The sequence below is a fragment of the Hemicordylus capensis genome, chromosome 5 (genome assembly GCF_027244095.1).
Source record: "Hemicordylus capensis ecotype Gifberg chromosome 5, rHemCap1.1.pri, whole genome shotgun sequence".
Classification (NCBI taxonomy): domain Eukaryota; kingdom Metazoa; phylum Chordata; class Lepidosauria; order Squamata; family Cordylidae; genus Hemicordylus; species Hemicordylus capensis.
In genome coordinates, this window is record NC_069661.1 from 20,752,687 (window position 1) to 20,770,875 (window position 18,189).

At 44.5% G+C, this 18,189-nt stretch overlaps 1 protein-coding gene across 14 annotated transcripts in view; it reads right to left on the minus strand.

Annotated features, from left to right (window-relative positions):
• MAPK10 (mitogen-activated protein kinase 10) overlaps positions 1–18,189 on the minus strand; it is a 335,464-nt gene that overhangs the window by 40,843 nt on the left and 276,432 nt on the right. For all 14 annotated transcript variants that reach the window (XM_053253742.1, XM_053253753.1, XM_053253755.1 and 11 more), the window contains one exon: positions 3,846–3,970. In XM_053253742.1, coding sequence (XP_053109717.1) covers positions 3,846–3,970 — 125 coding nt within the window. The remainder of the gene's footprint in view (positions 1–3,845; positions 3,971–18,189) is intronic.

Consider the following 18,189-nt stretch of genomic DNA (forward strand, 5'->3'; position numbering starts at 1 on the left):
AATCCAGCAGCAACTGCCCTGTGTGCCCATGGGATTTGTAGTCCCTCCAGTCACAAGCTTGCCTTGGTATGAATATGAAAGAGTGCTGCATCTTCCATCAGGTCTCTCCCCTCCCGTAATTCATGCACAACAGAGGTAGATGAGACCAAGCTTTCTGGCTTCCTCTTATACATCTTTCTAGAAGAAGAAGGAACTTGAGATGTGCTTGGGCTCCCATAATGGGTTCAGTTGTACCCTGGTCTATGGTCCCGTTAGCTCTCAGAGATTGGCTATTGAGAGATCACAGGAGCAGGGAGTTACATTGGTCCCAGGATAGCCCCAAGTTAATTGGCGAGTGTATGGGAAGGAGCTTCGGGGGCCAGGGCTGTTTTGATTATGGACAAAGTAATGGCTGCAAAGCAGTCTATCATTAATATCTGCAAGTTGGGTTTCCTTGGTATTTCACTCAAATTTAAATTATTTTTCATTAGTAATCTATCAAGATGGTTCTAGTATTCAATCGTTAGCTAAGGGAAGAGCATTAGACCACTCTTAAAGTAAAAGATAAAATGCAGGCATCTTGGTCAACATTCAAATAATATGTCTTTTTCACCAACAGAAGGAATGCAATGCAAAGCAATCTCCAACTCTTCAAAGTTCACCAAGCACCTGTGCTTTGAAATGAAGGGGTCCTTCCCTGCAGCTATGGCAAAGAATGATCCTCCTAGAGGATGGAATCAGGGTGGGGAATTCTAAGAAGAGAAGAAGCTGGGAGGCAGGTGTTAGGTTAAGTGCCAGATGTTTCCTGTGTGTGTGAACTTCCAAGAAAAAGGCAGGATTAAGCTCCACCAGCAAGTAAATGAAAAGAAATTGAGTTATAGAACACCAGCTGAGCAATTTCAAGAAGAACATCTTCAAGATTCATTCATAGCATATAAAACTAATCTGTGTTGATTTCCTAAAAAACATTCTACCGGTGCTGGCCCAAGGGTACAGTCTGTAGTTCTGTAATGTGCCACAGTGGCCAAGCAGATACTAGGGGCTTAGATCCGTTTTGTCCCATTAAAGGTGTTCCTGTGATGGGCATGGGGCTAGAAATCCAAGGTTCAAGGGAAATTAATTTGGGAAAGGATGCAAGCGAACAGCAAAATACAAGGAACAAGCTGCAGGCTCTCACAATGGGCAGGTCTGCCACAGAATGGACGGCTTCATACAAACACCCATAAGTACAGAGGGAACTGGAGGTTCCTGCAGTGCGTGATTCCTGTCGGCCGCACCCAACTACCAACTTCTGCCTCAGATTCTGCTGAGAATCTCCACCCAACTTCAAATCTAGGTGTCAAGCAGGGCAGAGATTCTCCGTAGAATCTTGGGCGGAAGTTGGTAACTGGGCACGTCAGTGGGTTCAGACGACATGCCCACCAGGAGCACACATGCCACAGAACACTCCAGTTCCCTTGCACTTACTGTGTGCTTACAGGCAATTGTGCAAAGCCGCCCAGTGTCTTATTGTATCTATTAAGACCCAGCGGACACTGTAAATTCTAAAAAAAAGTAAATGGCAGAATTTCCCCAATGTCAAGTGTTAAAAAACAAACTACAGACTCCTGATTACCAGAAAACCCAGTCTCACTTACCCTTGGGCTCAAACAACCATGCCATTTCCCCCAAAACCTGGAACAGATGTAGGATGCAGAAAAAGAGAAATGCCTCTCTGCCCCCTCCAGCACCTGATATACTGCTTCTCAGAGGGGAAGGGGCAGAGAGAAACTCTCCTTTCTTCCTCCGCCACCAGAGCAGCAAAGAAGTAAATGGATGGGTGAGTGGATTGAAATCTGAACTGGAGAGAAGCATTTGGAGCCATAATGTTTGCCTTGTATTTGAGACAAATGTTTCAAGCTGCCAAGATTCGTATTTCCAGGCCAGGAAATACAAAACTCAGCAATGTCATTACTCCTAATTATTATTTATTAACCCCACCCACATGGGAGCTTGACCTGTGGCCAGCTACCAACCATTATGATTTGTGGCCTCCGAAGGCCATAGATGTCCTAGTCACAGCAGAAAAAGACACCAGCTTGCAGAGTGCAACCCATCTCTCCATATGGCACCTCATCACCATGGTAACTGACTACCAAACGCTAATGAATTTAGTCCCACAGCAACACTGACATTGGGAAGGATTACGAGATGCTCTCTAGGGCATCGGAGAAAGCTTGCTAGGATTGATTACACCTCTTGTAACTGCACACTAACACCTGACCTTTCCCCCCAGAGGGCAAACAGAGAGTTAATTATGCTTATTGCCCCATCATATGGAAGAATGGCTGTGCTACTCTCCATGCCCTCCCCTAGCAGTCACAGATATCAAGGAAAACCAATTATGGCTGGAGAGCCTTCTACCTCCTTTAAGTAAGAAACCTGTTACAGTGATACTCAGTTAACCTCTTCTTATAATGTGTATATCCAGAATTCCTTGTGAATATAAATCATACTGGCATATCATCAGAATAATTTAGGTAATGATCTGTGTGAACTCCCTATACCAAATATTCCATGTCACAGTAATTATCTTGGTATGGTTCTACCTATGCATGTGTACTTGATCTTCCAAGACAATGGAAGCCCTGTTCACACATTGAAGCTATTCTCACGAGCAGCAAAAACTGGGCTAGGGAAGTCCAGCCCAGTTTTCCCTGCACGTGAGAACTGCCAGGAGCCACGTGGCGAGCCCTCTTAAGTAGCCTGCCACTTAACCTGGGTCTTGGGCATGAGTGCACCCAGAAACTGGGCTAAATGATCGTGTGTCTGCCGCAGTTGCTTGCAGCCATGGCGGGCACATTTGGGGTGGGGAGCAGGGGGACTCCCAGTAATGCACTGCATACTCGTGCGGTGCATTATTGGGGCTCCAGGAGGTGGAGCGCTGCATGACGATGCTTCCCTGTGCCCAACCCCCAGAGCTGCCAGGTGAGCCAAGGGCGGCCCGCAGGAGAGTGCAGGGGCCCAGGGAAAGGTAAGTTACCGTCTGCAAGGAGGGCCGGGCAAACCCACTCTCCCCGCAGACCTCCTTTCGGCGCTTCACACTGTTCGTATGAAGCACCTCAACGTGTATGAAGCACCTCATGCAGTCTGTGTACAGTGTACATAGATACAGTTATTCATTAGTAATGTTCAATGCAGGGACAGAAGTCCCCTTTCTATCTGTATCCTGCATTTCAGCAAGTCTGTACCCAGGTTCATGTTTAAAATGAATGCAGACACAATCATTCACACAAAAATGTACCTGTGTGCCGACCTCTGAACACATACAAATCTACATGAACATCTGAATGCATACAGATCTGCATGCATGTACAGTTATTCATACATTGTGTTGAACACATGCACAGCAGTACACTCTCGATCTGTACCCTGTATTTGAGGAGGGGTTCTGTACCCAGGTCCACTTTTAGAGTGAATGCATGTACGCAAAATACATTCACACAAAAATGTATACTTGTGAACAGACACCAATACGATATAATGTCAGAACAAGGCTAGTTTATTCTGTTTCTAATTGTGGCCAACAGGCGCTTCCATAAACCCAGAAGCAGGGCGTGAAGGCAACCGTTCGTCCTCACTGTATCTCCCCAGATTGGGTATTCAGAGATGAATGGTGGCAGTGTAGAGTGTGGGTGGTTTGGGGGCATTAGCATACAGAACATGGGTGACTGAGTGCCAATAGTCCAACGGCTCACTTGGAAATTCTTGTTTCTGCTTTAAAGGGTTACTGTTCCAAACAACGCAAGGATTTAGAATATCAAAATGGAGTTAACGGAATGGAGGCTCTATCACCACTCTAAAGCAAAAGCCCATGTTCTACTTACCGCCTCCACTTCTGCCGGGTCATACCAGACATTAATGTACGGATGCTGTAAGGCTTCATCCACTGATATCCGCTTGGCTGGGTCAATCACTAGCATCTTTGACAAAAGGTCCCTGGCTTGGCTAGCTGGAGCAATGAAACCAAAAGAGAAAATGTGTCAGAACAGGAATGATCACACAGTAAATGGTGGGGAGAAGTTGATGCAGATGGATTTTTAAAAGGACATACAATAACTAGTGGAAGGAGGCCAGCAGCAGCCCATGTCTGGCAGTGGCGGCGCCCCCCCCTTGCCCCACCCCCTACGTCTGACATCAGACGTGGGTGGTTAGCCATGCCCCCCACGTCTGACGTCAGGCACAGGGGCATAGTCTAGCTCCCAAACGGGGCCGCGCGGCCCCATTCGGGAGTTAGATTGAGGCCAGCGCTGCATTTGCAGCGCGGCCAGGAGCGGCTCTCCCTGCCTGGCTGCGCTGCGAAGCTAAACCACACACACCGGCATCTGATGCCAGACGTAGGGGGCGTGTCGGGGCCACGAGGTACAGCCCCTGAGGGGCAGTGGCCCGGGTTCTTTGAACCCAGTTGCCCAGTAGTGGCTATGCCCCTGCAGACAATCTACATATGGCTTCTTTTCCTAGATAAGGCTAATTTATTTAATTCCCCTTATTCAGTAGAAGCATTTTCTCGTTTAAGCCATTGTTTAGTAAACTGGTGGACATTTTTCCTCACTAGCAGCTGTTCTGCAGCAAATCAAGGAGGGCAATTTGTTTCTCTCTCATACGCTCCATAAAGAACCACCTGTTCATTTAATTCTAGCACTAATAAACCAGTGGGTAACGACCTGCAGCAAAAACTCAGAGAAATGTAGTGTCACAGATTCACAGCAGTTGAGGGTTGGAATGGACCTTGGAGGTCTTCTGGTCCAACACTCTGCTCAGTGCAGAAATCTTCTACAACATCCCGGACAAAGAGGCACTTTTGTCCGGGCACTTTTGTCTGGGCAAAGAGGCACTTTTGAAAGTGGCACATCTCTTTAGATTTAGCCTAGGGAGAGCAATTTTCTCTCTCACACCTCAGCAGAGCATCCCTCCAGTGGCTGTTGCTGGTGCCTGCCCTGTGTTTGTCTTTAGATTGTGAGCCCTCTGGAGTTCAGGGAACCATCTTTTTTTTTCTCCCTATGTAAACAGCTTTAAGACTTTTTATTAAAAAGCAGCATATAAACTATTAATACATTGCAAACAGCACAAGGAACATTGCTTCACTGTCAAACAGCTCTTACAGTGAGTTACCCCTGCTAACTTGGCAAAGAGGCACCTTTTAACATGGTGATTCTCTTTATTTAGCAGGGGGAGAGGAACTGGCCCTCTCCATCCCCAGCACAGTACCCCTCCAGTGACTGTTGCTGGTGTCTTATGTTTCTTTTTAGATTGTGAGCCCTTTGGGGACAGGGATCCATCGTATTTATTTATTATTTCTCTATGTAAACTGCCCTGAGCCATTTTTTGGAAGGGCAGTATAGAAATCGAATGAATGAATGAAATTCCTCCTAATGGCTAGCTCGAATCTGCCTCCTTGTAATTTCGATCCTTTGGTTCTAATTCTGCCCTCAGAAGCAACAGAGAACAAGTCCACTCGTTCTTCTACGGTATGTGACAGCCCTTCTGACATTTGATTGGAGGCATCTCCATTCCATTGCAAAGCCTAACCTGACAACCCAAGATCTGTAGAAATTGTAGCCAAGAGATATGGAGGGGGTTCTAAAATGGGACCGCTACAGGTTGGTGGTCATGATGCATGAAACAGAATTTTTTTTTAAAGGTCATAGTCTACAATGCTGACTCCACAGGAAGAAATAGGGGTAAAGTTGCTCTCCTAATCTGAAGGACATGTCACATACAAGGATCTCAAATTTAATTTACACAGGACTCTAGAATATCTAGACACAGGGTTAGAGTGGTAGAGCACATGCTTCACATATAGAAAGTTTCAGGTTCAATTCCTGGCATCTCCAGGTAGGGCATGGAAGGGCCCCTTTGTGAAAACCTGGAAGGATGCTACTAGTCAGCGCAGATGAGATAATACTGATCGGTGCCTGACTCAATAGAAGGCAGCTTCATATGTTCAGCTGCTCTTAGAGTGGCTGACCAAGTAGTCCCATTGAAATTAAAGGGACAAGCTAGCCTACTTTGTCCTTTTAATTTCAATGGGACTGCTTTGAGCAATCTTCTTCATCATGTCAACCATTGTGAATACAACCATCTTTAGATTGTCTACAGCAGTGGTTCCCAACCAGCGTTCCTCCAGATGTGTGCAATACATTGTAGCTGGGGATGATGGGAGTTGTAGTTAAGGAACATCTGGAGGAACCCTGGTTATATAAAGTTGTCAGAGATGGGGCGGCTCTTATTTCAGCAGAGAGTGCAGAGTATTGGAGCGGCAACAGAGAAGGCCCATCCCTGTGTAGCCACCAGACGAGCTGGTTGAAACTACAGACAAACCTCTACGGATGATCTCAATGGGCGATGGGGCTCATGGTGAAGATGACATTCTCTGAAATACCCAGGGCCTAAGCTGTTTAGGGTTTTAGAGGTTATAACCAGCACCTTGTATTTTGGCCAGAAACTTATTGGTGGCCAGTGTAGTTATTTTAGTATAGGAGTAATATGGTCTCTCCAAGATTACCCTGAGACCAACCTGGCTGTTGCATTTCTGGACCAACTGCAGTTTCCAGACCACATAAAAAGGCAGCTCCACATACAGTACACTGCAGTAGTCAAGTCTGGAACAGAGGCAGGGGGAGGCCAACGGCAGCTGGGGTTCTGCAGCCGCCACGGCCCCCCTAGCCCTGCACCCTGCATCTGACATCAGATGCAGGGAGTGTTTAGCCACGCCCCCGCATCTGACATCAGACATGGGGGGCATGTCTGGAGCGCGAGGTGTGGCCCCTGAGGGGTGGCAGCCTGGGTTCTTTGAACCTGTCTGCTCAATGGTGGCTCCGCCCCTGGTCTGGGTGTTACCAGCATATGTACCACTGTTCTGAGGACCTTTATCTCAAAAAACTGACGCAGCTGGTGTATCAGCCAAAGCTGATAGAAAACACCTTTGGTCACCACCTCAAACAGAGATATGAGGGAGACGTTTGGATCCAGGAACACTCCCAGACTACATGCCTGTTCCTTCTGGGGAAGTGTGACCCTATCCAGAACTGGCAGATCAAAATTGTCTCCCAAGTTCTGAACCCGCACAATAAGTACCTCTGGCTTATCTGGATTCAGTCTCAGTTTGTTATCTCACATCCAGTCCATCACTACCTCCGGGCAAGCATTTAGGGAGTTTATGGCTTTTCCTGATGATGTTGACATGGAGAAATAGACGTAGGTGTCGTCATCATACTGATGATAACACTCTGCATCAGATCTCCTGATGATCTCTCCCAGCAGTTTCATGTAGATGATAAAGAGCATTGGTGGCAGTATATGTGTCAGAAATTGAACCTGATGGCTTACCAAAGTTTTCCTAACCCAAATCTCCTTCAATCTGCAGTAAACTAACTGCTTCCCTTTAAATGCCATTGAAATGCCCCAAGTTTGAATGGGAGCAGAAACACCAGTGGCTGCCTACTTTACTATTCATAGTCCTTGAGAATCAGAAAGCCTGTGGGAGTAGCAAGGAAAAAATGGATTCTGGCCAATAGAGACCAACTCTTGAGACATTCTGACAGAAGGAGCTTGATTACTCCCTTAATTAAGGGAAAGCGTATTTTGATGATTGACATGCAAAGGAAAAACAGCATTCTTCTGGTTGAAAATCATGTCTCCTCTAGCTGTCAGTCAAAACACACATACAGGCCACCTGAGTGTGGGTGTGAATACAGTTCTGCTTTTCCTCCGTAGCAACAATTTGTACCACCAAAATACTGTATTTAAAAAGCTATCCATATGCTAAGTGCTTCAGGCACAGCAGTATTCTTTTTCCTTCTTAATTAGCATCACAAATTATTTCTTATTTGAGATATTAAAAACAACTTCTCTAAAAATTAAAAAAAACACCCACTGTCATTCACAGTTAGTTTTTAAAGGAGCAACCAAACAAAATATGAGCACTAGCTGCAAAATATTCTGACTGTTTGCTGTGCTTCCATGTACAATCAAGCATATACAGTCATGCATATTTAGTCCATATGAATCCCGATTTATTCCTTTCTGCCTTTCTTTATTGCTGGATTTGTACAGGTTTCATTTTCTATTATGGTTTTATGTTATACAGCACTTTGGATGCCATTTTAAAGGCAGAAAAACTGTATAGAAAAACCTTTAAGTAAATCTAGAATATCCATCCTCTTCCTGTTCATACTGTAATGAAAAGTATCGTGTGCTGTCGAGTCATTGTCAACTCCTGGTGACCACAGAGCTGCAAAATCCTAATACAGATTAGGAACTCTGACCTGCACAGCAGAGAGTTGTATATCAGTTACAATGAAGAAATACAAGACCTACATTAAACTAGCTGACCTGGCGCAGAGCATCTGCACCCCTAGTTCTCCCTGTCTCTCTCCTCCCCCATCTTCAATTCTTTCTCCCCCCAACCCCATTTCTTTCTCCTCCCCTCCAGCCCCATTTCTTTCTCCCCCCTCCAGCCCCATTTCTTTCTCCTCCCTTCCAGCCTCATTTCATCCCCCCCCCAGCCCGTTCTTCCTCGGCAGCCGCTTCTCCTCGGCCAACCGTGTTCTGTCCTGGTGGTGGCCACTTCTCCTTAGTTGGCCATCTGCCAGCCTGGCGGTGGCCACTTCCCCTGCACGGCCACCTGCCGTCCTGGCGGCCACCACTTACCCTGTGCTGCCGGCCGTCCTGGCAGCCACCACTTCTCCACCGTGCCCGCTTCTCCTCCCGTCCCCGTCGCTAATCCGCAGCTCTCTTGCGAGAGCTGCCACACATGGGATTAGCGATGGGTACGCCTAGGAGAAATAAATATATAGACAGAAGATAGTATAGCCAACATCCAGAGAGTTCCTTGTGTGAGCAGAAGATACTTCCACTTGTATAAGAGGGGAATCTGCTGAATGCTGCTGTTTCTCCACCACCACCTTGACTTCAGTTCCCAATCCGACACTATTCCAAAAAGTCCACTCAACCCACAGGAACAGCTTTTAAGGGGGTGCAAAGGGTTGCCGCAGGGAGAAGATGGTGAGAACGCCCAGGCGGGTCTCACGATCAGTGAGACCTGCTTTCCCTAGGTTAGTGGGGAGAGCGGGCGAAGCCCACTCTCCCCACAGACTATCGGGAAGCCCTGCCGGGGCAGGCGGATCAGCCGCCCACACAACTGCCAGCTCCGTGACGGAGCCGGCGGAGGCTGGGGAGTTCGGGGGCCATGTGGCCCCCAGAAGCCCCAGCATGCCCTGCACAAGCACGCAGGGCATGCTGGAGAGACCCCCAAGCCAGGAGGCTGCTGAGCCTCCCGGTCAGGGGTCTACTCATGAGTATCACCCCGCAGAGCCACCCCGCGGCAACTCACGAGCAAAAAAACCGGGTTTGCGGAGCGCTCGCTCTGCAAACCCGGTTTAAGGGGAGGGGTAGTTTAGCGGGTTACCCGCTCAGGAACCACCAGGCTCGCAGCCGAGCCCGGTAGTTCACACGGTATGCAAAAACCAGGCTAGGCTCCCTTAGCCCGATTTTTGCAGACCATGTGAATATCCTCTCAGTTGAGCAAGTGGGACTCTGTGCGTGGATCTCAGGATCCTGCCCTAGATGTGCATATTTACATCTCCTAGACTCAGCAGCAAATTCTAGACTCACACACACACACCCCCACACACACATACAAACATATCAAGGGAAGGCCACATTGTGGTCTGCCACCAAAGAATGCTGGAACTCCTACACAAGCAGGGGCGTATCTAGGGAAGAGAGGACCTGTGTTCACCCCTTTCCCCAGCAGCCCCTCAGAGTTAATGAAGAAAATAGGGAGGGATGGAGCTGGGGGGCCCTCAGAAGCCAGGGTTCTTTGAATCCATTCGCTCAATTATAGCTACACCCCTGGTCACAAGCCAGGAACCCTAATTTCATTGCCAGGGTTCAGCATGTATGGAGTGCATCTCCCTCATCTCACAGAAACCACAGCCAGAGTTCCTTTGTCCTCTAGATGGATTAGGCATAAAAGCTTCTAAAGAGATGGGATGGCTGCAAAACCCTCCCCCATCTCTGTACAAATTAACCACAAGAGCTAGCATAAGAATTAAAATTCTCTGAGCTTACTTGTGGAGTCCAAGTGCCCCGTGCACCTTTTTTGGCTGATTTTCAAGAGAGGTTTGTGGGGGACATCCGGAGATGCCATTTGCCTAAACTGGCTGACATTATGAGGGAAATTACTCAAAGTAGTCCCGTTGAAATTAAAAGGGCAACTTGTCCTAGAGTGCTGAACTAGGACCGGGGAGACCTGAGTTCAAATTCTCATTCAGCCATGATACTAGTTGGGTGACTCTGGGCTAGTCACTTCTCTCTCAGCCTAACCTACTTCACAGGGTTGTTGTGAGGAGAAACTCAAGTATGTAGTTCACCACTCTGGGCTCCTTGGAGGAAGAGCGGGATATAAAATGTAAATAATAATAATAATAATAATAATAATAATAATAATAATAATAATAATAATAATTATTATTATTATTACAGAATATAGGCTGTTCCCAGTCTGCGACAACACTGACAATAATATTCAGCCATCCCAGGTCCTTACGAAGGATTCGATGTCAGGATAAAACAAACTAGTCAATAACACCTGTCTGACTGTGTAAAATAATAATAATAATAATAATAATAATAATAATAATAATAATAATAATTATTATTATTATTATTATTATTATTATTTCTTGTTTACACAGTCAGACAGGTGTTATTGACTGGTTTGTTTTATCCAGACATCGAGTCCTTCCGAAGGACCTGGGATGGCTGGATTTTATTGTCAGTTGTTATAGATATCGTTGCAGAATATAGGCTGTTCCAGTAAAGCTGCTTTTTGTAATTGGCTGATGGTGATTTCTGTGGCCCCTATGGTGTTGAGGTGCTCTTCAAGGTCTTTTGGAACTGCACCCAGGGCGCCAATGACCACTGGGATTATTTGGGTCTTTTTCTGCCACAGCCTTTCAATTTCAATATGTAGATCTTTGTATTTGGTGATTTTTTCTATTACTTTTTCTTCTATTCTGCTATCCCCTGGTATTGCTTTGTCGATTATTTTCACTTGTTCTTCTTTCTTCTCAACTACAGTTATATCTGGTGTATTGTGTGGCAGATGTTTGTCTGTTTGTAGTCGGAAGTCCCATAATATTTTTACATCTTCATTTTCTACCACTTTTTCAATTTTATGGTCCCACCAATTTTTGGCTACAGGTAGCTTGTGTTTTTTGCAGATGTTCCAGTGTATCATCCCTGCTACCTTGTCATGCCTTTGTTTGTAGTCAGTCTGTGCGATCGTTTTACAACAGCTGATTAGGTGGTCCACTGTTTCATCTGCTTCTTTACAAAGGCGGCACTTGCTGTTTGTGGTTGACTTTTCTACTTTTGCTCTTATTGAATTTGTTCTTAGTGCTGGTTCTTGCGCAGCCAGTATTAAACCCTCTGTTTCTTTCTTCAAGTTGCCATTCTTAAGCCATTGCCAGGTCTTGGTGATGTCTGATTTTCCACTTATATTGTGCAAATATTGACCATGCAGGGGCTTATTTCTCCATCTTTCTGCTCGGTTCTTGACTTGTTCTTTCTTGGAGGCCTGCTTTCTTTCATTGGTGTTGAATAGTTTCGCGTTATTGACCATTTGAAGTGCATCTTCTTCACTGTCCTTGATATATTCTTCAAGGCTTCTTTTCTCCTCCTCTACTGTTTGATGGACTTGCAGCATTCCTCTTCCACCGGAGCTGCGAGGGAGGTATAGCCTATCTACATCACTGCGGAGGTGCAGAGCATGATTGATGGTCATTATTTTCCTGGTCTTACGATCCAGCATCTCTAGCTCTGCCTGGTTCCAGTCTATTATTCCTGCAGTGTATCTGATAACAGGTATAGCCCAGGTGTTTATGGCTTGTATGGTGTTCCCGCCATTGAGTTTGGACTTGAGGATTTTTCTGACTCTCCTGATGTATTCACTTCCAATTTTTCTTTTAACTTCAGTGTGTGCAATGTTATCAGCCTGGAGAATGCCCAAGTATTTGTAATGTTCTTTCTCTTCCAGGTTCTTGATCTTGCTTCCATTGGGCAGTTCTATTCCTTCTGTTTTTCTTATTTTCCCTCTGTTCATTATTAATGCAGCACACTTGTCTAGTCCAAACTCCATTGCTATATCGCTACTGAACATACGGACAGTGCTTAGCAGTGATTCGATTTCTGACTGGTACTTTCCATACAACTTCAGATCGTCCATGTACAGCAGATGGTTGATTTTACTTGATGTTTTAGATGTTTGGTATCCGAGGCCTGTTTTGTTTAGTATTTGTGAAAGTGGGGTCATGGCGATTACAAACAATAGAGGGGATAGTGAGTGCCCTTGGAAAATGCCTCTTCTAACGCTAACCTCTCCAAGTGCCTCGCCATTGATTGTTAACTGTGTATTCCACATGCTCATTGCTTTTTTTATAAATATCTGAATGTTTTTGCTGACACCAGTTGTTTCTAAACATTTTAGTATCCATGTGTGAGGCAATGAATCAAAGGCTTTCTTGTAGTCAATCCATGCAACACTTAGATTTGTTTTTCTTCTCTTGCAATTTTCTAAAATCATTTTGTCAATCAGCAGCTGGTCTTTTGTGCCTCTGGTGTTTGGGCAATTTCCTTTCTGTTCAACTGGAAGCTGTTTGTTAGTTAATAAGTGTTGCATGACTTCATCTGCTATTATTCCAGTTAATAATTTGAACATGGTTGGCAGGCAGGTTATCGGTCTATAATTACTTGGAACTGCACCTTTTGCTGGGTCTTTCATGATGAGATGAGTTTTCCCAGTTGTTAGCCACTGTTCAATATCACCTCCTTGCAAAATGTGATTGAACTGTTTTGATAGTTGTTTATGAAGGCTTGTTAGGTGTTTAAGCCAAAAGCCATGCAGTTCATCGTCGCCTGGAGCAGTCCAATTTTTAATTTTCTTTGCTCTTTCACTTATTAATTCTGGTGTTATTATTAGATCTTGCATTTGTTGGTTACATTTTTTGACCTCTTTCATCCAGCCTGCTTTTTTATTATAATCTATTGGATTGTCCCATAATTTCCCCCAGAATTGCACTGTTTCTTCTTTATTTGGTGTTTCTATGTTTCTTGCAGTTTCTCCTTCTATGCTTTGGTAGAAATGTCTCTGATTTGACTGGAATTGGAGATTCTGCCTGTGTTGTGTAATTCTGGCTTCATACCTGCTAATCTTCTTTGACACTGCTGTTATTTGCTGCTTTATTATTTCCAGGACTTCTCCAATTTTCCTTGAATCTAGGTGGTATTTTTGGATCAGATACTGTTTGGTGTTTTCATTCTTCAGCTTCTTGTCTTTCATATCTTTCAATTTACTAGCATCTGATCTAAGCCTGGAGATTTTATTTTCTAATCTAATCTTCCATTTAGGTGATGTACTGCTTTCTTTTTTTACAGGTCCACTGATCTTATATCCAAGCTCTTGTGTTGTTATTGTTGCTGCACTGTACATTAGTTGGTTTGTTTCTTGCAAATTCTTGGTTGTTATCTCTGCAAGTGCAGCATTGACATCTTTTAATGCCTGAGCAAGTTGTTTTTTGGCAACTGTTTTTAGAGCTGGAAGTCAAACCCTGGTGGTTGTTTGGTTCATGAGCTCAGTTATTTTTTGCTTTAGTTCTTGTTGCTTTTCTGTTAAACGGCATTTGGGTTTTTGAGGTGAAGGCAAAGGGGTGGTTGCCTGGTTTTGATTTTGAAACAGTTCAGTAACAGTGGCATCCTCTATTTCCAACACCTCCTCCACCTGCGCCTGAGCAACTTCTTCAATTGGTGGTAATTCTTCTTCCATATCTTGAGCCTGTGTTGCTCTTTGCAGTTCTTCCAGCTCAACTCCTGTGAATACTTTATTTCTTATTATGTATCTTCTCTGGTCTGCTAGCATTGTTCTGTTATTTCTGTATCTGGATGCTTCTCTTTCCAAATTTGGTACATTCTTTTTAAATAACCTCTTCTAGTTGGACTAGACTTTTAATAGCAGATCATTATTTCCTTGTTGGCATTTTTCGTATATTTTTTTCAGTTAAGCGATGTTTCTTCCAGTAACTTTGCTGTCTTCAGCCCTGGTTGCTCAACTGAAGATCCTGTTGCCCACTTGCCACCAGATGTCCAGGGACTATAGCACCTGGCGCGGTCCTTGTTGACCCGGGCGACAACCAATCCGGTATAGATTTATTAAAGTTACGTCTCACCATATTGTTGATGGGAGAGGCACTCTTTGTCTGGCTCCTCTGGTGAGACCTGTCCAGTATGGTTGGACCTCTGGCATAGCTCTCACCTTCCTCAGAGCACACAAGCCCCACAACCATGCCAAGGTAGTGCCTCACTGGGGGAGGTTATTATAATAATAATAATTATTATTATTTCTTGTTTACACAGTCAGACAGATGTTATTGACTGGTTTGTTTTATCCAGACATCGAGTCCTTCCCAAGGACCTGGGATGCCAGAATTTTATTGTCAATGTTGTTGCTGTTATAGATATCGTCGCCGAATATAGGCTGCTCCCAGTAAAGCTGCTTTTTGTAATTGGCTGATGGTGATTTCTGTGGCCCCTATGGTGTTGAGGTGCTCTTCAAGGTCTTTTGGGACTGCACCCAGGGCGCCAATGACCACTGGGATTATTTTGGTCTTTTTCTGCCACAGCCTTTCAATTTCAGTTTGTAGATCTTTGTATTTGGTGATTTTTTTCTATTTCTTTTTCTTCTATTCTGCTATCCCCTGGTATTGCTATGTCGATTATTTTGACTTGTTTTTCTTTCTTCTCGACTACAGTGATATCTGGTGTATTGTGTGGCAGATGTTTGTCTGTTTGTAGTCGGAAGTCCCATAATATTTTTACATCTTCATTTTCTTCAACTTTTTCAATTTTATGGTCACCAATTTTTGGCTACAGGTAGCTTGTGTTTTTTGCACATATTCCAGTGTATAATCCCTGCTACCTTGTCATGCCTTTGCTTGTAGTCAGTCTGTGCGATCTTTTTACAACAGCTGATTAGGTCGTCCACAGTTTCATCTGCTTCTTTACAAAGGCGGCACTTGTTGTTTGTTGTGGATTTTTCTACTTTTGCTCTTAATGTATTTGTTCTCAGTGCCTGTTCTTGTGCAGCCAGTATTAAACCCAGTATTATTATTATTATTTCAACAGGACTACTTTGAGTAATTTGTCCTTTTAATTTCAATGGCACTTCTCCTTTTAATTTCAATGAAACTATTCTGAATCATTTTCCTCATCATGTCAGTCACCACAATTTGTACTGAGAGTGGATCAAAAGGCTTAACCACTGTAAATAATCTGTGAATCTCCATTTAGATACCAACATGCCATTAAATAGGCATACACTAAATTAGTCAGAATAATTTGGCTTTTATAGTTCACTTTATTGTTATAATTGCTTTTACCTCTGAACAACAAAAAGTTGCTTTTTAGATGATTGCATTAGATGATTGAAAAGCAATGACTAGTGGAAATATTAATTTTGTCTAAGAAGAAGTGTGCATAAGGAATGGCACGCACGTAAAGGACTCCATGCACGTAAAGGACTCCATGCAAGTAAAGGGGATCTGTAAATTGCTTCTGTGATTGTCTGCCAAATGTCAAAATATCACTTCTGCTGCAGAAGGATGGAGTACTGGTTTTCAGGATGTCAAACACATTCGTTAATGGCACAGCATTTCGGTTAAGAGAGAGAAAGGATTTTAGGAACTAAATCAGTTCAGCGAACCAGAATTTGAAGCCAGTCATATTTGCATGTATGCAAAAATACGTTTACAGCTTTCATGCAAGAGCCAGTGACTGAAAGGACATCTTAATTATCATTCTTCCTGCATCTGCTTTAAATCCCTGATAAGTCCATTATTCTGTTTCATCATTGGGATGGTGTGGTGTGAGCGGGGGATTATAGAAAGGACTCAGTGCTTCCAAAGCTATTTGGCCAGACCTTCAATCACCCCCCAGAGTGCAGACAAACCGTCTTGCTGTATGAAGGGGAAAGCATTCTGGGTAATGACATGCAAATTGCAGCAGATTAAAAAAACATTATGCATTGCCACTGCAAGCAACCTTGAGAATCCATGTGTGCAAAACTGATACACGCTTCAAGTTTGTAGAAGGCTCCAGAGCCGTGATTGGAAACCTTTTCTATATTACACACACATCAATCACCATTTTCAGGGGAAGGTTGCCATCCTATTGAAGTTAATAATGGGTTTCGCTTATGTTTAGAATCCTACGAGTTCTTGTCACTGGTGGCACACAATGGCAACATCTCGTCTAGCACCATTGTACTCCAGACAGAATTTGGTTCCCTATTATCAAATCTTGGCTGCTGATGCTGAATCAAAATGTGGCACTCTCCGCCTCCCTGCTGACAAAGACTAAATCCAAAGCAATTTTGTCCAGCAGCTTTCAGTCTCATAAGGTAATTGTTTTAGGAAGGTTTCGTGCGTGTGCTTTTATTCAGTATATCAGCACTGAAGTATCTTTGTTTCAGACAAAAAGATGGAACTGGGGATGAGTACATTCCTTCCCCTGTGTGCAATACTGGACATCAGGAACCCTCCCATGAGCTTTGAGTGCAAGAGAGCTGCTGATGGAGGAGGAGTAGGTGAGAAGGGACTCTTCCCTGTGGGTGGCTGGGTGGGTTATAAGCAGAAGACTGGATTCTCCCTGCTTTTCTGGGAACGTTCAATGGCAGAGACGAAAGCTCTCAAGCTTTCTTATTCCTCTCAAAAGTGATGCTTTGGGGTAGAAGAAATGTTTTCACAACTGCCCTCCCCTCCCCCCACACACACATTCTTCTTTTATTTTCCTTTTCTTTTTTTCTTTTTTTTCTGCTTCCACTTGTTTGTGATCCTGGCCATGGTGATCTTTGTATTCATTACTGCTGCTCCCCACCTCCTTTATTTTATTTATATTTATACTTATATACACCCTTCTAAGTTCCCAGACTGGTTAACAACAGGATAAAACAATACAATTCAACAAAACAAGACAAAAATAATAAAACTCAATAAAAACATAAAAACAAAACATAGCTAAAAATTTAAAATTTAAAGAAGAGCAGGGACAGCTCATTGGCCAAAGGCCTGAATAAAAAGGGCAGTCTTCACTCCTTATTTCCACCCACAAGTTGCCACAATGCTTATTGCTCTCACTCTGACTTGGCATCATGACAAAGTCACATCACTAATGAGGTCCGGCTATGTGACGATGTCTGAAGATATCAGAGTGGGGGCAATGCTTCCTATCCTCACCCTGTTGAGTTGGTGGTAAAAAGAGAGGCGGCGGGGGGAATGGCACCTGGTAGTAGCAAGGAATGAAATCACCAGCAAGCTGTCAGGGCCATTAATACTGTAGATACAAGTAGTGAACGTCACAGGATCCTCCATTAAGTGCCTGCCCACAACCTCACAGCTTGCAAATGGGGTTTCAGAGCACAGCCCTGAAATATTTCCTTCAAGCAACTTAAAGTGCTCCACAGTCATCCAGCAAGACTACTCTAAAACCAATTTTGTGGTGATAGTAGCACACATGGAAGCTCTTCTGACGATCGGTGAGAAGAGCTTCTTCCGGGTCTGTGGGGAGAGCGGGCTTAGCCACAGACGAGCAGCCGCTCATAGCTGGGTGGCCAGATCGGCTGCCCACACGGCGGCCGGCTTCATCACAGAGCCGGTGGGGGCTGTGGGGATGAGTTCCAGGATGCCCCACGTGAATGCATGGGGCATCCTGGAGAGACCCCCGAGCCTGGGAGGCTGCTTGCATGAGCAACCGACACATGAGCAACCACGGCAAGCAACTGACACACGAGCAACCACAACACATGAGCAACCAAATGAGATTAATGGAGCACTTGCTCTGTTTATTTATTTTATTTATTTATTTAACCTCATTTAAGGGGAGGGGGAATTAGGCGCCTTGGGAGCACTGGGCTCGCCTGCAAGCCTGGTGGTTCCCAAGATCCCTGGAAAGAGGGCTAAGCTCCCTTAGCCCACTTTCCAGGGATCGTGGGGATCGCCTCATTCAGTGCAGTAAACCATGGCTTTGCAAGACCAGTTGCAGCAGAGCAAGAGCAAGGGCATGCTCTCACATCTTGGCTCCTCAGAGGCATCTGGTGGGCCACTGTGGGAAACAGGA